At 39.5% G+C, this 24401-nt stretch overlaps 1 protein-coding gene across 2 annotated transcripts in view; it reads right to left on the bottom strand.

Annotated features, from left to right (window-relative positions):
* The window catches only part of RAB3GAP1 (RAB3 GTPase activating protein catalytic subunit 1), a 123554-nt gene that overhangs the window by 57955 nt on the left and 41198 nt on the right, over positions 1 to 24401 (bottom strand). For both annotated transcript variants that reach the window (XM_079710162.1, XM_079710163.1), the window contains exon 5: positions 24307 to 24385. In XM_079710162.1, the coding sequence (XP_079566288.1) occupies positions 24307 to 24385 (79 nt within the window). The remainder of the gene's footprint in view (positions 1 to 24306; positions 24386 to 24401) is intronic.

Below are 24401 nucleotides of genomic sequence, written 5' to 3'. Positions count from 1 at the left end.
ACTGATCAGTACTTTGTTTCCATTACCTGGAATGTTTCCCCTACACTCAACTGCCATCACAGAATAGCAATGGATTCTTTTTTTGAAGATTTATCTCAAATACCACCCCATTACCCCTGTTAAATATGCTCTCTTCTTTGATTTAGAATGTATTTTTTCTATTATTATTATTAAGAGATCAATATATACAAGTGGTTGACAGGTACATGAAAAGATGTTCAACATCACTAATCATCAGGGAAGTGTAAATCACAGCCACAATGACAAATCGCCTTATACCTGTTAGAGTGGCTATCATCAAAAAGAAAAGAAAAACAAGGGTTTCCCTGGTGGCACAGTGGTTAAGAATCCACCTGCCAATGCAAGGGACATGGGTTCGAGCCCTGGTCCGGGAAGATCCCACATGCCGCGGAGCAACTAAGCCCGTGCGCCACAACTACTGAGCCTGCGCTCTAGGGCCCACGAGCCACGATTACTGAGCCCGTGTGCCACAACTACTGAAGCCCGCGTGCCTAGAGCCCATGCTCTGCAACAAGAGAAACCACTGCAGTGAGAAGCCCGCGCACCACAACGAAGAGTAGCCCTCACTCACCACAACTAGAGAAAGCCCACAAGAGGCAACGAAGACCCAATGCAGCCAAAAATAAATAAATAAAATTTTAAAAAAAGAAAAACAAGTACTGGCAAGGATATAAAAAAAGGGAACCCTGGTGGGAATATAAATTGGTGCAGCCAGCAGGAAAAACAGTATGGAGGTACCTCAAAAAAATTTTTAAGCAGAGCTACCATATGATCCAGCAATTCTATTTCTGGGTGTTTATCCAAAGAAAACAAAAACTAATTCAAAAAGATATATGCACCCCCATGTTCAATGCAGCATTATTTACAATAGCCAAGATATGGAAACAACTTAAGTATCCATTGATGGATGAATGGATAAAGAAAATGTGGTATACATATACGATGGAATATTATTCTGTCATAGAAAAGGATGAAATCTTACCATCTGCAACAACACAGATGGACTTGAGGACATTATGCTAATTGAAACAAGTCAGACAGAGAAAGACAAAATAACATATGATCTCACTTACATATGGAATCAAAAAAAAAACAGAAAACAAACAAAAAAAACAAAAAAAAACACCTAGGTCATAGATACAGATAACAGATTGTTGGCTACCAGAGGTGGTGCGTGGGAGGTGTTTGAAATGGGTGAAAGGATCAAAAGGTACAAATTTCCAGTTATAAAGTAAGTCATGGCAATGTAATGTACAGCATGGTGACTATAGTTAATAATACTGTACTGCATATTTGCAAGTTGCTAAGAGAATAAATCCTAAAAGTTCTCATCACAAGAAAAAAAATTTGTAACTGTGTATGCTAACAGATAATAACAGGACTTACTATGGTGATCGTTTCACAATATATACAAATACCAAATCATTATGTTGTACACCTGAAACTAATATAACATTATACATCAATTATACCTTACCAAAAAAAAGGTTGTTTTTATGCACACTGGCTTTGTCAAGAAACCTGATTACACTTGCTAAGCCTCCTAGTGGCAGTAACGAGGAATTAGTTTTTTTAAAAAGATCAATATAAATCATTGATTTACTTTCCCTACTAGAACTACTTGAGCCTGAGATCATGCCTTCATCAAGTAAACAAACATTAGGTGGGAGCTTTAAAAAATGAGCAAAATCAACAACAACAAAACATTAAAAAATGGACAAAGGATTTCAAAAGACATTACTCTGAAGAAGATATACAAATTGCAAATAAGCACATGAAAAGATGTAGCCAACATTACTAATTATTAGGGAAATGTAAATCAAAACCACAAGATACTACTTCACATCTATTAGAATGGCTATTATTAAAAAAGCAAAACACAGAAAACAAGTATTGACATGGATATGGAAAAATTAGAATGCTTGAGTATGACTGGTGGAAATGCTAAATGGTACAGCTGCTATGGAAAAGAACACAGTGATTCTTCAAAAATTTAAAACACAGGATGACCAGCAATTCCACATCTGGGCCAATACCCAAAAGAATTAAAAGCATGGACTCAAAACAGATATTTGAACACCCATGTTCACAGCAGCATTATCCACAATAGTCAAAAGGTGGAAACAAACCAACTGTCAATTAACAGATGAATGGATAAACAAAATGTGGGACATACATACAATGAAATATTATTCAGCCTTAAAAAGGAATGACATTCTACATACTACATACTACAACATAGATGAAATCTGAAGACATTATGTTAAGTGAAATAAGCCAGTCACAAAAGGATAAATATTTTATGATTCTACTTATATGAGGTTCATAGAGTAGTCAAACTCATAGAGGCAGAAAGTAGAATGGTACTTAGCAGGGGCTAGGGTAGGAAGGAATGGGGAGTTATTGTTTAATGAATACAGAGTTTCAATATGGGAAAATGAAAAAGTTCCGAAGATGGACAGTGGTGACGGCTGCAAAAAATTTGGAAGTACTTAACGCCACTGAACGGTACACTTAAAAATGGTTAAAATGGTAAATTTTGTTGTGTGTCACAATAAAAAATTAAGCATAATAAATAAGCGAAACTAATATGTATTTCCAATAATAAGAAATATAAATGGCTAATAATTCTATTAAAAGATTTTCAACCTCAACAGTGACTAGGTAAATGAAACAGGATATCACAACCTAGGGGCTTCCCTGGTGGCGCAGTGGTTGAGAGTCTGCCTGCCAATGCAGGGGACACAGGTTCGAGCCCTGGTCTGGGAGGATCCCACATGCCGTGGAGCAACTGGGCCCATGAGCCACAACACTGAGCCTGCGCGTCTGGAGCCTGTGCTCTGCAACAAGAGAGGCCGCAACAGTGAGAGGCCCACGCATAGCGATGAAGAGTGGCCCCCGCTCGCTGCAACTAGAGAAAGCCCTCACACAGAAACAAAGACCCAACACAGCCAAAAATAAATAAATAAATAAATTTTTAAAAAAAGAATCCACTCACTTAAAAAAAAAAGATATCACAACCTATTAAATCTGCAAAAAATATAAAACACTGATAAGATCCAGTGTTGGCAAGAGTTTGGGATATGCCACACAGGTGGTGGTACAAACTCTTAAAACATTTCCATAGGACAAAAAGGCAAAATATATCAATATTTAAAATTCACAAAATTTGGGCTTCCCTGGTGGCGCAGTGGTTGAGAGTCCACCTGCCGATGCAGGGGACACAGGTTCGTGCCCTGGTCCGGGAAAATCCCACATGCTGCGGAGCGACTGGGCCCGTGAGCCATGGCCGCTGAGCCTGCGCATCCAGAGCCTGTGCTCCGCAATGGGAGAGACCACAACAGTGAGAGCCCCGCGAACCGCAAAAAAAAAAAAAAAAAAAAAAAAAATCACAAAATTTGAACTAATTATATCTCTCTATATCTATGCTACAAAAACTTTCATCCAAATGTACAAAGATATATGTAAAATGAACTTCATTATAATAGTTTAATTGTGAAAAACTAGAAACAACTTTAAGCTCCTTCAACAGAGAAATGGGTAAATAATTACAGTACCTCCCTATACTAGGAAAAATTTAAGTCATTAAAAAAATAAGGTAAATCTGAACTTAATGATATAAAGTCTATATGAAATGCTTAGAAAAAAGAAATATATATGACAACAATACGTACAGTAAAATCCATATAAAAAATTCCCCAATGCACAAAAATACATATACATATATCTCACATATTCATAAAAAGTATATGATGGACATAACACACATTTCCCATGGTTTTGTGCTTGGTTATCCAAAATTAAGAAAGCAAGAGATGTTTTAGCCCACATTTTTATATATGTGGAAAAGGGAAGGATGTGGAGGAGAGAGTGGGAAAAGTGAAAGGGGAATGTGATGTAAGATAACGAGTTTCATCAATAAATCTTTATATTTCCTACAACTTCTAGTTTAGCGATTTAAATTTATTCGGACCTCAAATGCATCAACATAAAAAATAAAAATCCCACCACGGCAATACTTAATAATAGAGTTGTTCTATCTAACAAATTACATATGTATACTAAATACTAAGTTTAAATATAAATGAGCCTTAGCATCACGTCCTCCAATTGAGAAAGATAGGACAATCTACCACTAGCTTTTGTCTCTTTTAAGATGCCTTTTTCTTTCTTGCTTGCTACAATTTTAAAATCCTTACATGTATTACTTTAGAAAGAAATATATTCAGAGCCTCAGCAAACAGTATAAAGAATATATGCATAAAATAATGGATCAACAAAAATGGTGGTGATAAACAATGAAAAAACCATTTCTTAGACATATTTAAATCCCTAGCATCTACAAAAGTAACTGAGAGGGGCTTCCCTGGTGGCGCAGTGGTTGAGAGTCCGCCTGCCGACGCAGGGGACACAGGTTCGTGCCCCAGTCCGCGAACCGTAAAAAAAAAAAAAAAGTAACTGAGAAAATGGAAGTGTTCAACAAACAACTGCTTTTTTTCAATGTTTTCCCCCAATGATCCTTCAATACTGCATTCTGTATCTTTAATTTATAATCTACTATAACCAAGCAGGACCCTCTGGGCCCTTCCTGGAACAGGACTCCCACCCATGTCCTCTGCCTACCTTCTGTCTGTAGAAAAACTTTAGTCAAACAATAAATTTAATCAGAGAAGTGAGAAAATGCAGAAAGGAAAACAGTCAAGCAAGACAAAATAGTAACAGTTTAGCCATAAACAAAGTCAAGGACCTTTAATTTCTCAAGCGAGGAGGAATTAAATATTCCGAGCCACGTCCTTTGAGCTGTTTTGAAGATACTGAAACCCCTACCAGGTGGGAGAAGTTAACTGTCTATGGCCCACAAGCATGTAGGGCCCAGACCAGTTGGAAGCAGAAGGTTGATGATGCTGACTTCCAATTACCTCACTACCAACCAATCAGAAGAATGTCCACGAGCTGATCACACACCCTACAAACCACCCCCTCCTTCACCCTGTCTTTATAAACCTTTCCTTGAAAGCCTTTGGGTCTTTTAAGCACTGGCTGCCCTGGAATCCTTGCTTGGCTCACTGCAATAAATGCTGCACTTTCCTTCACCACAACCCAGTGCCAGTAGACTGGCTTGCCTGCACACAGACAAATGGACCCAAGTCTGGTTCAGTAACACTGCTAGGTTAATTTTGGTAAGATCTAGCAATTTTATACAATATAGCTCCATTTCTTCCCCTCTTCCTTTGTGCAATATTGTCATATATTACGGATACATGTTACAAACCCAATAATACAGTGCTATAATTACTGCTTAAGCAAACTTATGTTTTAAAAAAATAGGAGAGGGCTTCCCTGGTGGCGCAGTGGTTGCGAGTCCGCCTGCCGATGCAGGGGACACGGGTTCGTGCGCCGGTCCAGGAGGATCCCACATTCCGCGGAGTGGCTGGGCCCGTGAGCCATGGCTGCTGGGCCTGCGCGTCCGGAGCCTGTGCTCCTCAACGGGAGAGGCCACGACAGTGATAAGCCTGCGTTACCGCAAAAAAAAAAAAAAAAAAAAAAAAAATAGGAGAATATATCTTTTGTATTTATTAGGGAATTTCCAATGCTCTTCATTTCTTCCTGTGGATCCAAGTTACTGTTTTCTTTAATACTGCCAGTAAGGCGGGTGAGCCTACAATGAATTCTCTCAGGCTTTGTTTATATGACAATGTTGTTATTTCACCTTTGTTTTCTATTTTTTTTTAATAAATTTATTTATTTTTGGCTGTGTTGGGTCCTCGCTGCACGCTGCATGCGGGCTCTAATTGTGGCGAGCGGAGGCCACTCTTCACTGAGGTGCGTGGGCTTCTCATTGCGATGGCTTCTCTTGTTGCGGAGCACAGGCTCCAGGAACGCGGGCTTCAGTAGTTCCGGCACACAGGCTCAGTAGTTGTGGCTCACGGGCTCTAGAGCACAGGCTCAGCAGTTGTGGCGCACGGGCTTAGCTACTCCGGGCGTGTGGGATCCTCCCGGACCAGGGATCACACCCGTGTCCCCTGCATTGGCAGGTGGATTCTCAACCACTGCACCACCAGGGAAGCCCCCTCACCTTTATTTTTGAAAGTTAGTTTTGGTGGCTATAGAATTCCTGGTTGATAGTTTTTTTGTGTTTCAGCACTCTAAATATGTCACTGTACTGCCCTCTGACTCCCATTGCTTTTAATGAGAAGTCAGCGAGCAGTACTGTCCTCTTGTACATGATGAGTCATTTTTCCCTTGCTGTTTTTGATTCTCTCCATCAAACCTGGGAAGTTTTCAGCCATTATTTCTGAAATAATATTTTCTGCCCTTTTCTTTCTCTTCATCTGGGATTCCCATTACAGTATGCTTTGGAACAATGATACTGACCCATGCATCTCTAAAGTTCTGTTCATCTTTCTCTAATTTTTTTATTCTTTGGATTGGATAATTTCTATTAATCTTTCAAATCCACCAACTCTTTATTCTGCTATCTCAGGTCTGCTTTTGAGAATATCTGGTCAAAGTTTATTTCAGCTATCCTTTCCAACTCTAGGAATTTCCATTTGGTTCTCTATTATAATTTCTATTTATTGAGGCTTGCTATTTGACTCACTGTTAGTCTATTTTTAATTCTTTCGATACAGTTCCTTTAATTCTTTGAACACACTTGTAACTGCTTTGAAGTTATTGCTGAATCCAACCTCTGGACCCAATAAAGAGTCCATTTCTACCGACTGTTTTTTTTCTACTTACATGTGTCACACTTCCCTGTGTGACCTTGCAAATCTATTAATTTGTGGTTGAAAATTACATTTAGATAACATATTGTAGTAAAATCAGGTCCTGTTTAACTTTCTGCTCATTGTTTCTTTTCTGTTTGTTTGTATTTAGTAAATTGCAGACTACAACTCTGCAATCTGTATTCCCCAAAGTACTCTGTTACTTATGTCTCTATTCAGTAACTTTATTCTTATTTTTTAGCCTGGCTCCCTAGGGGCTACCCCTTGTCTGTATAGCTTAATGGTAAATCAGTAATTTGGGCACAGATTGTGCTCAAATAGCTGAGCCCATGAAGCTTTCCTTCTGCTGACTGATCTATGTGTCCGGGTTGGGGAATGCATACAAAGTTGCAACCAGTTCTCAAGTTAGGGCTCTCTTGGGTCTCCCATGCACACATGTAGTTTCCTTATCATACAGGGATGTGTACAGAGTGTATCCAGCTCTACTATGGCTTTCATACAGGATCTCCCTGTTACATTTCTGAATAATCCACCACTGGCTTTGGACTAGGTGTGGAACCGTGACCTAGCAAAGGTACAGGGTTTCCCCATCCATTCTCAATTAAGTCTGCTACTTTTAGTAGGCAAAGCCATAGGCTTCTGCCCTTCACCCAGAATCAAATCTGCCCATCTGGCAATAGAGCTTCTGGTTTTCACGGCCAACCTAGACTGGAAAGCTACAGTTCTCATCAACACAGACTGGGGAGAAGAGGGGGAGATGACAGAAACAGCAACGGGCAAAAGGGCCAGAGGTTCCCTCTACTCTTACCTAAGCTCTAGCAGTTATTCAAGAATAAATGCTCCTAAATTTATTTGCCTCTAGTGCCTTGAAATGGTTGTTTTGATTTTTTTCCAGTTTCATACTTTTTTTTTCACACTTTTTTCCCAGAGAGGAATTGACAATTCTTCATGTCACAGTTACCAGAAGTCCTCTAAACGTTTGCTTCTGAAAGAATAAGAACATTTTACAGGTCCTTAGGGCTAAATACCATTCTTTCAAAACTATCAGGTTCTTTTACACGTATCTCTTTCTAGTACTAGAAAAAAATACATTAAAATCACAAATATGAATCTTTTTTTAAAAAGCTATCATAATTATTCAACTACACAGCTGACAAGATTTCTTATGGACTGTTGCTTACGCTGTTGCTGTTTCTTTGTGGCGGCCAATAAAGTGTGATTGAAGATGAAAGCCCAAAGACCAGGCTAGACAAAGGCAAAATCAGAGACAAAATCTGTCCTCAGTTAAACCCAGCTGTACTTTCAGTATATTTTTCTAATCTCAGTGAAGTCTCCTCAGGCATATAACATTTATGCTCTCACTTTCTGTATTATTTTCATATTGCTGCTATAACAAATTACCACCAACTGGGCAGCTTAGAACAACACAAATTTATTATCTTTCAGTTCTGTAAGTTAGAAGTCTGATGCAAGTCTCACCAGGCTAAATCAACGTGTCAGCAAGACTATATTCCTTCTGGAGACTCTAAGGGAGAAGCCATTCCTTGCCTTTCCCAGTTTCTAGGGGCTACCCTCATTCCTTGGCTCATGACCTTCTTCCATCTTCAAATCCAGGAACAGCAGGCCAAGTTATTCTCACATCACAACACTCTGACACTGACTATCTTCTGCCTCTTTTTTCTACTTTTAAGAACACTTGTGATTATACTCAGCCCACCCAGATAACCCAGGAAAAATCTCTGTATCTTAAAATCAGCTGATTAGCAACCCTAATTCCATCTGCTCTCTTGATTCCTTCTTGCCACATAACCTATACTCACATGTTCTAGGATGTGGACATCTTTAGGAGGTACAGAGGTTCATTATCCTGGCCACCACACCCTCTGCTCAAAAAATATCTCATAAATTTACCTTTGGACATAAATGTCTGCTAAGGCTAATGTCTGTGCCATTTCTAGGGCTAAGTTTCTTTTAATAAATAACAAATAAAGAAGGGAATAAATCTCTAACAATGATTTCAGGATCAGCCACTAGAAGGTATTTAAAGGATAGGTTATATAAGGAGGCAGAGAGAATCAGCCAACAGATCACATCATTAAGATCAGTTACCTTGCCTAGACTATAAAACTTGATCATGAAACTAAACAAGCCTTTGTGTCCCTGTTTTTTGAAGTAAGAGGCTTTTGCTTTAGTCTCCCAGACCTCCCCTGAATCTGAAAAGGCTGGCTCAAGAGTTAATTATTAGGAAATGTAAGCATGTAGAAACAAAGCAAAGATTTTGGGCCAGGAAACTGGTAACAATTTAGACTATAAATCAGCCACATAGCAGAGTCACTGAACTCCCAGTTCCCTGAAAGATATAAAGGTCTGACACACATTCCTAACTTGTTTTTACAGAAACCAGACCCCCCACCAGGTGAAAACTGCCAACCCCAGGCACGAAGACCCCAAACTGGTTGGAGCCAGAAGACTGATGATGTGCAAAACTTCACGTTGATGCCAACCAGTCCAAGAACTGAGCACAAGCTGATCATGGACCATGCAGTGCCTTTGAAAACCCTTCCCTGAAAGCCATTGCAGAGTTGGGTCTTTTGAGCATGAGCTGCCCGTTCTCCTTGCTTGGTACATTGCAATAAATGCTGCACTTTACTTCACCACAACGCGGTTTTAGTAGATTGGCTGTGCTGGGCAGACCCAAGTCCAGGTTCAGCAGCAATCATGCCCACATATCTTTTTGAGACCAGTTTTATAAAATACCCTTTAAAAAGTTAAACAGGCTTAAAGCTAATCTGGCAGGTGCTTGATATAAAAACTGAAACTAGGAGATATCAAAATAGGTGTAGATTGATAAACTTAAACCATCAAAATTCAGCATCTGACATAAATGTTCTATTTTCTAAAGATTAATAGAATCTTTAATAGATTAATAGAATTTTGATTAATCATATGTTAAGTTTTTCTCATTCTGACAGGGTCAATCTTTACTAACTGTATTATGTATGGTATAAATATTTTGCATAATACCTCATATTTTCAGTGTCTGCTTTATTAACTTTAGTTCAATTTAAAAAATGAAATATTTATAAGTGAAAACTTCTGTGTATCTTATTCTTCAGTTGCTAAGAACCATGGTGATTAATTTGTATCCTTGAAAATTTTAAGAATTTTTATTTTTAACAATTATAATTTTAAAATTCTGTAAAAAAAACATAAGTATGAGAACATTATGAAATCTTCTTAAGATTCCCAGTTCACATTAGGCTCCAAATACACAGACACCACCTCATCTTTTGCCTCCACACTCAGCTGCCATACTCCAGGCTTATCAAACTACTCGCAGGTTGCAAGTTCATTTAGGCATCATCACGTCTACTGATGCTCTTCTTCTGCCTTGAATATCTTTTCATCTAACTCCACCTGGCTTATTCTCACTTGCCTTGCAGGATTCAGGTGAGGCATCACCTCTTCTGGAAACATTTTCCTGACTTGATCTGTCTAGAAAGGCAGTATCTCCTATGAGTTTGCATCAAGCCCTGTGCTGCCCTCCATGAGAGCACTTACCAACAGTGTTGCCATTTGTTCCCTTGTCTCTATCCCTCTTCTAATCCCAAAGCTCACTGAGGCAGGGACCACATTTTATCTTTCATATCCCAGTACCTGGCTCATAGTAAATGTTTAAAAAGGATGTTTGCTGAATAAAAGAAAACACACATACTTTTAATATGTCTAATTTTCAAATAGTTCTTGAAAGTTTGGTTGTTGGTCTTCTAACCTTTAAGAAAAATCAAATTTAAAAAATGGAAGTGATACAGCAGATTGACATGACACAGGTCCCCCCTTCCCCCCAAAGACACCAAAATACCTGATAAGACATGATAATGTTTTTGAAATACACAGCTGAACTTGAAAGAATAAAAAGGAGATTCCTGAGTCACAGAAACAAAGAGGGAACTGAATGGCAGAAGTAAGCATGCAAAGGTGACTCTGAAGAAAACCAGGGGATTATCAACTCTGGATATAGGCCCTCACTGGTAGGGACTAGGGATGGGGATTTTACAGGATAAGCCTTTCAGATGCTAAAAGCCTATTAGTATGGCTCACAAAGCTGTCTGCAAAACTGAAGGTGCTTTGATAGACTAGACAGACTGAGAGTGATGGAAGAAAAGTCTGTTTATGTCTGAGAATACCACGTATTTAGCTTAGCTAAATTCACACAGATAATGTGAATTATATCACTCTGAGACTGAAAAGGTATAACCAGCCCAGGGGAAGTGGTCTTTGGCATGTATCCAGGCTAGGTTATGTCCAAAATGCCCGAGTCTCATAATAAATATAAATAAGGCTAGGTCTGGAAACTATGCTTCCAAAAGTATAATATGACTCAGATATTAGCATCCCTTGCTTATGAGGGACTGAGAGTAAGAAGCTGCATATTTTTTCTGATGATGTTACCAATCTCTCTACAAAGTACCCTAAACACATCAGTTTCCTTCTGTATCCTTTATATTTAATCAAGCATTGTCTGTGCATGTACTTTCCATCAATCCAAATCAGTACACAGGTTGTAACGTTTTGAATGGCCCCTCAGGGATATGGGTATACATGAGGCAAGGAACTGGAACTACGACTTCTGCTTAAAGCCTGGATCTTAGAAGACTGCCACTTCAATAAAACAACTCCAGGCCCAGATGGTTTCAATGGCAAATTCTACCAAATATTAAAGAAGATAACATCAATTTTACACAGTCTCTTCCAGAAAACAGAAGTGAACAAAATACTTCCCAATTTATGTTATGAGGCCAGCATTTCTCTGACATCAAAACCAAAATATAGGAAAACTACAGACCAATATTTCTCATTAACACAGACACTAAAGTCCTCAACCAAATATCCACATATCAAATTCAGCAATACATATAAGCACAAATACAAATTACACCATGAAGAAGCAGAAGTAGAGTTCATCTTGCGATACAAAGCTAAATAGCTATCTACCAAAATCAACCAATGTAATCACCATATTAAAAATCTACAGAAGAAACAAATGGGGACTTCCCTGGTGGCACAGTGGTTAAGAATCTGCCTGCCAATGCAGCGGACACGGGTTCGAGCCCTGATCCGGGAAGATCCCACATGCCGCAGAGCAACTAAGCCCATGCACCACAACTACTGAGCCTGCGCTCTAGAGCCCACGAGCCACAACTACTGAAGCACGTGCGCCTAGAGCCCATGCTCCGCAACAAGAGAAGCCACCACAATGAGAAGCCCACGCATCGCAACGCAGAGTAGCCCCCACTCACCACAACTAGAGAAAGCCCGCGTGCAGCAACAAAGACCAAACACAGCCAAAAAATAAGAAAGAAGAAACAAATGATCATTATCAATTCAAGCAGAAAATGCATTTGACAAAATTCAACATCCATTCATATAAAAGCTCTCAGCGAACTAGGAATAGAACATTCTCAAACTAATAAAGAGCATCTATGAAAAAACTACACCTAACATCATATTTAATAGTAAAAGACTAAATGCTTTCCCTCTGAGATTAGGAGCAAGACAAAGACGTCCACTCTCATCATTCCTATTCAGTATTTTACTGGAGCCTTAGCCAGTTTAAAAGGCAAGGAAGGGCTTCCCTGGTGGCGCAGTGGTTGAGAGTCTGCCTGCCGATGCAGGGGACACGGGCTCGTGCCCCAGTCCAGGAGGATCCCACATGCTGTGGAGCGGCTGGGCCCGTGAGCCATGGCCGCTGAGCCTGAGTATCTGGAGCCTGTGCTCTGCAACGGGAGAGGCCACAACAGTGAGAGGCCCGCGTACCGCAAAAAAAAAAAAAAAAAAAGGCAAGGAAAAAAACAGGCCCAGAGATCGGAAAGGAAGAAATAAAACTACCCCTATTCACAGACAACATGACTGTTTACAAAGAAAATACAAAAGACATCACAAAACTCCTCCGAGAACTAATAACTGAATTTAGTAAGGTCATGGGATACAAGGTCAATGCACAAAAATTAGTCATATTCCTACATACTAGTAACAAAGAGCTGGATATGAAAAATGTTTAAATAATACCATTACAATAGCTCCTTTTAAAAAAGCACTAATTGGATATAAATCTAACAAAGCATATACAGGATCTGTCTGCTGAAATCAAGGAAGACCTAAATAATTGGAGAGACCATGATCATAAAATGGAAGACTTAGCATAGTAAACATACCAATTCTCCACCAAACTGATCTACAGACTCAAAGCAATTCCAATCAAAATTCTAACAGGACTTTCTGTAGACATAGATAAACCAATTCTAAAATTTAAATAGAAAAGCAAAGGAGCTAGAATAGCCAAAACAACTTCGAAAATTAAAAAAAAAAATTGAAGGAATCACACTACCCAATTTAAAGACTTATTACAAAACTACAGCAACCAAGACACAAACCCACACAAATATGGCCAAATGATCTTTGACAAAGGTGCAAAAGTAAGTCAATGATGAAAGGAAACTCTTCAACAAATGAGGTTGGCACAACTAAACATCCACATGCAAAAAAAAGAATCTAATACAAAAATTAACTTGAAATGGATAATAGCTCTAAATATAAAATGTAAAACTTTTAGAATAAAACACAGAATTGACCATGTGATCAAAGTTAATATCACCAGTGACTAAGTCATGATGATAACATGACCTTCTGATACGATAAAAAGGCATTTCACCTCTATGGTATTCTCTCCAAAAGTCATAACCCAAGTGTAACCATAAAAAAATTTTTCTTACTTTAAAAAGTTTTTAAAAGGATACAAAACCAGAGCTTCCCTGGTGGCGCAGTGGTTGAGAGTCCGCCTGCCGATGCAGGGGACACGGGTTCGTGCCCCAGTCCAGGAAGATCCCAAATGCCGCGGAGCGGCTGGGCCCGTGAGCCATGGCCGCTGAGCCTGCGCGTCCAGAGCCTGTGCTCCGCAACGGGAGAGGCCACAACAGTGAGAGGCCCGCGTACCGCAAAGAAAAAAAAAAAAAAGAATGGGTAAAAAGATACAAAACCAAATTGAAGGATATTCTACAAAATACCTGACTAGTACCCCTCAAAAGCTCAAAGTGATGAAAAATGAGGAAAGACAGAAATTTTCACAGAACAGAGACTAAAGAAACTAAGGAGATATAACTACATGCAATGCGGTATCCCAGATTAGATCTTGGAACAGAAAATGGATGTTAGTGGAAAAACTAGTTAAATAAAGTTTAACTAATAATAATGTACCACTAATAATGTACCACTGTTGGTTTCTCAGTTTTGACACACATACCATGGTAACATAAACTGTTAACAGTAGGGAAAACTGGGTGAAGGGTATCCCGGGACAGTCTGTAGTATCTTTATAACTTTTCATAAATCTAAAATAAGCCAAAAATTTTTTTAAGTTTGTATATTTTTATCAAATAGAAGAAAGGCTTTGTGACCTCGTGCAAGTGTTCTCAGACATGGCACTAAAGCATGATCCATAAAGTAAAAATCTAATAAACTGAACTTCATCAAATTTATAATTTTTATTCTGGAAAAGACACTAGTAAGACAATGAAAAGGTAAACTACTGTCCAGAGAAAATATCTGTATTCAGAATATATAAAGACCTCTCAAAACACAGCAGTAAGAAAACAACCCAATTAAAAAGTGGACAAAAGACTTGAACAGACACTTCACCATAGACTATATACGATGGCAAATAAACACATGAAAGATATTCAAAATTCAAAATAAAACTAGGATGAGATATCACAACATACCTATTAGAATGGCTAAAACTAAAAAAACTGACACCAAGTACTACTGCAGATATAGCGCAACTGAAACTCTCATACATTGTTGGTGGGAATGCAAAATGGTACAGTCACTCTGGAACTCAGTTTGGCTGTTTCTTATAAAGTTAAATATACACTCACCATATGACTTAATCCCACGCTAGATATCTACCCAAGTAAACTGCAAATATATTTTCATATAAAAGATCTATACAAAAATATTTACAGGGCCTCCCTGGTGGCGCAGTGGTTGAGAGTCCGCCTGCCGATGCAGGGGATACGGGTTCGTGCCCCGGTCTGGGAGGATCCCATATGCCGCGGAGCGGCTGGGCCCGTGAGCCATGGCTGCTGGGCCTGCGCATCCGGAGCCTGTGCTCCGCGGCGGGAGAGGCCACAGCAGTGAGAGGCCCGCATACCACAAAAAAAAAAAAAAAAAAAAAATATTTACAGCAGCTCTATTCATAAATGTCCAATCTTAGAAACAATCCTACTACCCCTCAACAGGTGAATGATTAAACTGTGGTATATCCTTAAAACAGAATACTACTCAGCAATAAAAAGGAAAAAACTATCGATAAAAAATTACTTCAAAGGATCTCAAAAGCATTATGCTGAGTGAAAGAAGCCAGTCTCACATGGTTACTCTTTGAGTCCATCTCTATGACACTCCTGAAAGGACAAAACTATAGTGACTGAAAACATATCAGTGACTGCCAGCATTATAACAGAGAAGACGAGTTTGGGGGAGGTTACAGAACTGTTCTACATTCTGACTGTGGTAGCAATGTAAAAAAAACCTATACATGGAGGTGATGTGAGAAGATGATGGAAGAGTAAGACGCGGAGATTACCTTCCTCCCCACAGATACATCAGAACTACATCTACACGTGGAACAACTCCTACAGAACACTCACTGAATGCTGGCAGAAGACCTCAGACCTCCCAAAAGGCAAGAAACTCCCCACGTACCTGGGTAGGGCAAAAGAAAAAACAGAGACAAAAGAATAGGGGCGGGACCTGCACCAGTGGGAGGGACCTGTGAAAGAGGAAAGGTTTCCACAGACTAGGAAGCCCCTTCACGGGCGGAGACTGTGGGTGGCGGAGGGGGGAGCTCCGGAGCAACGGAGGAGAGCGCAGCAACAGGGGTGCAGAGGGCAAAGCGGAGAGATTCCCGCACAGAGGATCGGTGACGACCAGCACTCACCAGCCCGAGAGGCTGTCTGCCCGCCCAGAGCTGAGGCTCGGGCTTCGGTCGGATCCCAGGGAGAGGACTGGGGTTGGCGGCGTGAACACAGCCTGAAGGGGGCTAGTGCGCCACGGCTACTCGGGAGGGAGTCCACGAAAAAGTCTGGACCTGCTGAAGAGGCAAGAGACTTTTTCTTCCCTCTTTGTTTCCTGGTGCGCAAGGAGAGGAGATTAAAAGTGCTGCTTAAAGGAGCCCCACAGACGGGTGCGAGCCGCGGCTATCAGCATGGACCCCAGAGACAGGCATGAGATGCTAAGGCTGCTGCTGCGGCCACCAAGAAGCCTGTGTGCAAGCACAGGTCACTGTCCACACCTCCCCTCCCGGGAGGCTGTGCAGCCTGCCACTGCCAGGGTCCCGTGATCCAGGGACAACTTCCCCAGGAGAACGCATGGCGCGCCTCAGGCTGGTGCAACGTCATGCTGGCCGCTGCCGCCGCAAGCTCACCCCACATGGGTACCCCTCCCTCCCCCCCGGCCTGAGTGAGCCAGAGTCCACGAATCAGCTGCTCCTTTAACCCCTTTAATTCTGAGCCGTGTGGATGAAAGGCTCTTGGTGCTGCAGCCAGGAGTCAGTGCTGTGCCTCTGAGGTGGGAGAGCCAACTTCAGGACACTGGTCCACAAGAGACCTCGCAGCTCCACGTAATATCAAATGGCGAACATCTCCCAGAGATCTCCATCTCAACACCAAGACCCAGCTTCACTCAACGACCAGCAAGCTACAGAGCTGGACACCCTATGCCAAATAACTAGCAAGAAAGGAACACAGCACCATCCATTAGCAGAGAGGCTGCCTAAAATCATAATAAGGCCACAAACACCCCAAAACACTTCACCAAACGTGGACCTGCCCACCAGAAAGACAAGATCCAGCCTCATCCACCAGAACAAAGGCACTAGTCTCCTCCACCAGGAAGCCTACACAACCCACTGAACCAACCTTACCCACTGGGGACAGACACCAAAAACAACGGGAACTACGAACCTGCGGCCTGCGAAAAGGAGACCCCAAACACAGTAAGATAAGCAAAATGAGAAGACAGGAAAACACACAGCAGATGAAGGAGCAAGGTAAAAACCCACCAGACCTAACAAATGAAGAGGAAATAGGCAGTCTACCTGAAAAAGAATTCAGAATAATAATAGTAAAGATGATCCAAAATCTTGGAAATAGAGAAAATACAAGAAACATTTAACAAGGACCTAGAAGAACTAAAGAGGAAACAAGCAATGATGAACAACACAATAAATGAAATTAAAAACACTCTAGAAGGGATCAATAGCAGAATAACTGACGCAGAAGAACGGATAAGTGACCCAGAAGATAAAATAGTGGAAATAACTACTGCAGAGCAGAATAAAGAAAAAAGAATGAAAAGAACTGAGGACAGTCTCAGAGACCTTGGGACAATATTAAACGCACCAACGTTCGAATTATAGGGGTTCCAGAAGAAGAAGAGAAAAAGTAAGGGACAGAGAAAATATTTGAAGAGATTATAGTTGAAAAACTTCCCTAATATGGGAAAGGAAATCGTTAATCAAGTCCAGGAAGCACAGAGAGTCCATTACAGCATAAATCCAAGGAGAAACATGCCAAGAAACATATTAAACAAACTATCAAAAATTAAATACAAAGAAAACATATTAAAAGCAGCAAGGGAAAAACAACAAATAACACACAAGGGAATCCCCATAAAGTTAACAGCTAGCTGATCTTTCAGGAGAAACTCTGCAAGCCAGAAGGGAGTGGAGTGGCAGGACATATTTAAAGTGATGAAGGAGAAAAACCTACAACCAAGATTACTCTACCCAGCAAGGATCTCATTCAGATTTGATGGAGAAATTAAAACCTTTACAGACAAGCAAAAGCTGAGAGAGTTCAGCACCACCAAACCAGCTTTACAACAAATGCTAAAGGAACTTCTCTAGGCAAGAAACACAACAGAAGGAAAAGACCTACAATAACAAACCCAAAACATTAAGAAAATGGGAATAGGAACATACATATGGATAATTACCTTAAATGTAAATGAATTAAATGCTCCCACCAAAAGACACAGACTGGCTGAATGGATACAAAAACAAGACCCATATATATGCTGTCTACAAGAGACCCACTTCAGACCTAGGGACACATACAGACTGAAAGTGAGGGGATGGAAAAAGATATTCCATGCAAATGGAAATCAAAAGAAAGCTAGAGTAGCAATTCTCATATCAGACAAAACAGACTGTAAAATAAGGCTATTACAAGAGACAAAGAAGGACACTACATAGTGATCAAGGGATCGATCCAAGAAGAAGATATAACAATTGTAAATATTTATGCACCCAACATACGAGCACCTCGATACATAAGGCAAATACTAACAGCCATAAAAGGGGAAATTGACAGTAACACAATCATAGTAGGGGACTTTAACACCCCACTATCACTAAGGACAGATCATCCAAAATGAAAATAAATAAGGAAACACAAGCTTTAAATGATACATTAAACAAGATGGACTTAATTGATATTTATAGGACATTCCATCCAAAAACAACAGAATACAAATTTTTCTCAAGTGCTCATGGAACATTCTCCATGGTAGATCATATCTTGGGTCATAAATCAAGCCTTGGTAAATTTAAGAAAATTGAAATCGTATCAAGTATCTTTTCCGACCACAACACTATGAGACTAGATATCAATTACAGGAAAAGACCTGTAAAAAATACAAACACATGGATGCTAAACAATACACTACTTAATAACCAAGAGATCACTGAAGAAATAAAAGAGGAAATCAAAAAATACCTAGAAGCAAATGCCAATGAAAACACGATGACCCAAGACCTACGGGATGCAGCAAAAGCAGTTCTAAGAGGGAAGTTTATAGCAATACAATCCTACCTTAAGGAACAGGAAACATCTCAAATAAACAACCTAACCTTGCACCTAAAGCAATTAGAGAAAGAAGAACAAAAAAAACCCCAAAGTTAGCAGAAGGAAAGAAATCATAAAGATCAGATCAGAAATACATGAAAAAGAAATGAAGGAAATGATAGCAAAGATCAATAAAACTAAAAGCTGGTTCTCTGAGAAGATAAACAAAATTGATAAACCATTAGCCAGACTCATCAAGAAAAACAGGGAGAAGACTCAAATCAATAGAATTACAAATGAAAAAGGAGAAGTAACAACTGACACTGCAGAAATACAAAGGATCATGAGACATTACTACAAGAACTCTATGCTAATAAAATGGAGGACCTGGAAGAAATGGACAAATTCTTAGAAATGCACAACCTGCCAAGACTGAACCAGGAGGAATAGAAAATACGAACAGACCAATCACAAGCACTGAAATTGAAACTGTGATTAAAAATCTTCCAACAAACAAAAGCCCAGGACCAGATGGCTTCACAGGCGAATTCTATCAGTTAGAGAAGAGCTAACACCTATCCTTCTCAAACTCTTCCAACACTCCCAAACTCATCCTATGAGGCCACCATCACCCTGATATCAAAACCAGACAAAGATGTCACAAAGAAAGAAAACTACAGGCCAATATCACTGATGAACATAGATGCAAAAATCCTCAACAAAATACTAGCAAACAGAATCCAACAGCACATTAAAAGGATCATACACCATGATCAAGTGGGGTTTATTGCAGGAATGCAAGGATTCTTCAATATACACAAATCAATCAACGTGATACACCATATTAACAAATTGAAGGAGAAAAACCATGTGATCCTCTCAAATGATGCAGAAAAAGCTTTCAACAAAATTCAACACCCATTTATGATAAAAACCCTGCAGAAAGCAGGCATAGAGGGAACTTTCCTTAACATAATAAAGGCCACATATGACAAACCCACAGCCAACATCGCCCTCAATGGTAAAAAAATGAAACCATTTCCACTAAGATCAAGAACAAGACAAGGCTGCCCACTCTCACCACTGTTATTCAACACAGCTTTGGAAGTTTTAGCCACAGCAATCAGAGAAGAAAAAGAAATAAAAGGAATCCAAATTGGAAAAGAAGAAGTAAAGCTGTCATTGTTTGCAGATGACATGATACTATACATAGAGAATCCTAAAGATGCTACCAGAAAACTACTAGAGCTAATCAATGAATTCGGTAAAGTAGCAGGATACAAAATTAATGCACAGAGATCTCTGGCATTCCTATACACTAATGATGAAAAATCTGAAAGTGAAATTAAGAAAACACTCCCATTTACCACTGCAATAAAAAGAATAAAATATCTAGGAATAAACCTACTTAAGGAGACAAAAGACCTGTAAGCAGAAAATTATAAGACACTGATGAAAGAAATTAAAGATGATACAAATAGATGGAGAGATATACCATGTTCTTGGATTGGAAGAATCAACATTGTGAAAATGACTCTACTACCCAAAGCAATCCCCAGATTCAGTGCAATCCCTATCAAACTACCACTGGCATTTTTAACAGAACTAGAACAAAAAATTTCACAATTTATATGGAAACACAAAAGACCCCGAATAGCCAAAGCAATCTTGAGAACGAAAAATGGAGCTGGAGGAATCAGGAACCCTGACTTCAGACTATACTACAAAGCTACAGTAATCAAGATGGTATCGTACTGGCAAAAAAACAAATATAAATCAATGGAACAGGATAGAAAGCCCAGAGACAAACAAATGCACATATGGTCACCTTATCTTTGATAAAGGAGGCAAGAATATACAGTGGAGAAAAGACAGCCTCTTCAATAAGTGGTGCTGGGAAAACTGGACAGGTACATGTAAAAATATGAAATTAGAACACTCCCTAACACCATACACAAAAATAAACTCAAAATGGATTAAAGACCTAAATGTAAGGCCAGACACTATCAAACTCTTAGTGGAAAACATAGGCAGAACACTGTATGACATAAATCACAGCAAGAACCTTTTTGATCCGCCTCCTAGAGAAATGGAAATAAAAACAAAAATAAATAAATGGGACCTAATGAAACTTCAAAGCTTTTGCACAGCAAAGGAAACCATAAACAAGACCAAACGACAACCCTCAGAATGGGAGAAAATATTTGCAAATGAAGCAATTGACAAAGGATTAATCTCCAAAATTTATAAGCAACTCATGTAGCTCAATAACAAAAAAACAAACAACCCAATCCAAAAATGGGCAGAAGACCTAAATAGACATTTCTCCAAAGAAGATATACAGATTGCCAACAAACACATGAAAGAATGCTCAACATCATTAATCATTAGAGAAGTGCAAATCAAAACTACAATGAGATATCATCTCACACCAGTCAGAATGGCCATCATCAAAAAATCTAGAAACAATAAATGCTGGAGAGGGTGTGGAGAAAAGGGAACACTCTTGCACTGTTGGTGGAAATGTAAATTGATACAGCCACTATGGAGAACAGTATGGAGGTTCCTTAAAAAACTACAAATAGAACTACCATACAACCCAGCAATCCCACTATTGGGCATATACCCTGAGAAAACCATAATTCAAAAAAGCCATGTACCACAATGTTCATTGCAGCTCTATTTACAATAGCCAGGACGCGGAATCAACTTAAGTGTCCATCGACAGATGAATGGATAAAGAAGTTGTGGCACATACATACAATGGAATATTACTCAGCCATAAAAAGAAACGAATTGAGTTATTTGTAGTGAGGTGGATGGACCTAGAGTCTGTCATACAGAGTGAAGTAAGTCAGAAAGAGAAAAACAAATACCATATGCTAACACATATATATGGAATCTAAGAAAAAATTAAAAGGTCATGAAGAAGCTAAGGGTAAGACGGGAATAAAGACACAGACCTACTAGAGAATGGATTTGAGGATATGGGGAGGGGGAAGGGTAAGCTGTGACAAAGTGAGAGAGCGGCATGGACATATATACACTACCAAACGTAAAACAGATAGCTAGTGGGAAGCAGCCGCATAGCACAGGGAGATCAGCTCGGTGGTTTGTGACCACCTAGAGGGGTGGGATAGGGAGGGTGGGAGGGAGGGAGACGCAAGAGGGAAGAAATATGTGAACATATGTATATGTATAACTGATTCACTTTGTTATAAAGCAGAAACTAACACACCATTGTAAAGCAATTACACTCCAATAAAGATGTTAAAAAAAAAAAAACCTATACATGTGTTAAAGTTCAGTGAACTGTTCACCAAAAAAAAAAATTAAATTTTTAAAAAGTAAATGGGAACATTAAAAAAAAAAACTACTGGGCTTCCCTGGTGGTGCAGTGGTTGGGAGTCCACCTGCCAATGCAGGGGACGCGGGTTCATGCCCCAGTCTGGGAGGATCCCACATGCTGCAGAGCGGCTGGGGCCCGTGGGCCATGGCCACCGTGTCTGCGTGTCCGGAGCCTGTGCTCCGCAACGGTAGAGGCCGCAGCAGTGAGAGGCCCACGTAACACACACACACACACGCACACACACACACAAAAAAACTACTGGGAGCTCCCTGGTGGCGCTGTGGTTAAGAATCCACCTACCAATGCAGCAGACACAGGTTCAAGATCTGGTCTAGGAAGATCCCATATGCTGCGACGCAACTAAGCCCGTACGCCACAACTACCGAGCCTGCGCTCTAGAGCCCGCAAGCCACAACTACTGAGCCCATGTGCCTATAGCCCGTGCTCTACAACAAGAGAGGCCACCACAATTAGAAGCCTGTGCACTGCAATAAAGAGTAGCCCCCGCCTGCCGCAACTAGAGAAAGGCCGCGTGCAGCAACAAAGACGCAACGCAGCCAAAAATAAATAAAATAAATTAATTTATTTAAAAAAGAACTACTAACAAGTGACTTTTGTTAATACATAAAGAAATCACTAACAAGTGATTTATTAATTTCATACATAGAAAGGTTTCATGTATTTATTCTATGAATATTTAACTATGGACTACGTGTCAAATACACTTTTTTGAAATATATATTAAAAAGCTGAACAGAAATCATATAACAGCAGAGAGATTTTGATATATATACTATGTGTTATTATCTTATTAAATCCTCACAATTACTCTCAAAGGTACATATTATTTATTATTCTTACTTTACCAATGCAGAAACCAAATCTGAGAAATAAAATAACTTGCCCAAAGTTGCTGAGATAATAAGTACTTGAGCTAGAAATTAAACATTAGTTTGTCTAATTCAGTGTCTGACCAAACAGTAGATGGTCAATTAATGCTGAATGAATGAATGCACATAAATGCATGCTCTATGATACAAGCTGCCTTCTGACATATTTTGTCATGTTAAATATATGTATTCACATTTTAAAAGATAAAAGAATCTAGATGGATTAAATTAAATGGGTAATTTATTCATTAATTTCCTTTTGTAGTTAAGTTCACAGTCTTTAAAAGATCACATTAAAATAATAGGACTATGTATGAAACATTAACCAGTTTATTGCACTTGCAAATAGTTTTCTTCTTTTTAGTGCTACATAATCTACTTGATATAGTAATCACAATGGAATGAAGAAAAAAGAAACAAACACAGATACTATCATTTTCCCCTTCCTTAGAAATTCTTTAATAAAAAAAAATCAAAAGACCAACTCACACCAACAGAATAATTTAAAACTAGTTTATAAATTTCCTTCAACTAGGTCTCCTTCCTTGACCATATACTCATACTTGGGCCATTTTGATGGTAGTATGTTTTAACACCAACCTCTCTAAAATAAAGAGATGCTGAGAATAACTGAAAAAAGATTAGAAGACCTTTAGAAAGATTAATAGATGTAAGAGAGTTTTGATGTTATCACGTAACTGTTTGAGATGAACATTTTATGTCAATTCAATTTTCAGCAATATATATTAAGTTTCCTATGATATTTAAGCGTTCTATGCTAGTCATCAGAATTATAGTTAGGTATAACCTAGATTATGACACATACTGTTCAGAAAGGATTTAACAGCAGGACTATGACTGCTATCCTCAGAAAGGCCTACTTGTAAGGCTGGCCGGTGGCTGGTACCTGGGAACCTGGATTTGTGGAGGGGTCTCACCATTTTCCCTAACCGATAAGAGTTATTGTGCCTAAACTGTTTGTACAAACAAAGTGGTTTATGCTGAACACCTGCTTTCCTGAGTCTGAAATTTTGTTATGTAACAGTCAGAGGGTGCCTACGTGACCAGCCCCTAATTAAAAACCTGAGAGCTGAGGCTTTAACAAGCTTCTCTGGTAGAAAACGTTCCATATGTGTTGTCACAACTTGTTGCTAAAGGAACTGAATATGTCCTCTGTGACTCCATTAGGAAAGGACTCTTAAACACTTGCACTTCCTCCAAACTGTGCCTAAGGCACCTTTTCCCCTTTGCTGATTTTGCTTTGCATGCTGTCACTGTAAGAAATCCTAGCAATAAGAGCAACTACATGCTGAGCCCAGTGCGAACTCCTAGCAAATCATCAAACCTGGAGTCAGTCATGGGGCCTTCCTGACATACATACTAAAAGTTATCTGAGTAAAATGTATACTTACCATCTTACCAGGCAATGTGCTCTGGGAGGAAAGTCATTATTCATACACAGCAAATCTTGCATAGATTGTGGAATAACATCTACAGAAATATTTGA

The sequence above is a fragment of the Hyperoodon ampullatus genome (assembly GCF_949752795.1).
Source record: "Hyperoodon ampullatus genome assembly, chromosome: 8".
Lineage (NCBI taxonomy): Eukaryota > Metazoa > Chordata > Mammalia > Artiodactyla > Ziphiidae > Hyperoodon > Hyperoodon ampullatus.
This window is presented reverse-complemented; position numbering and strand designations above follow the sequence as displayed.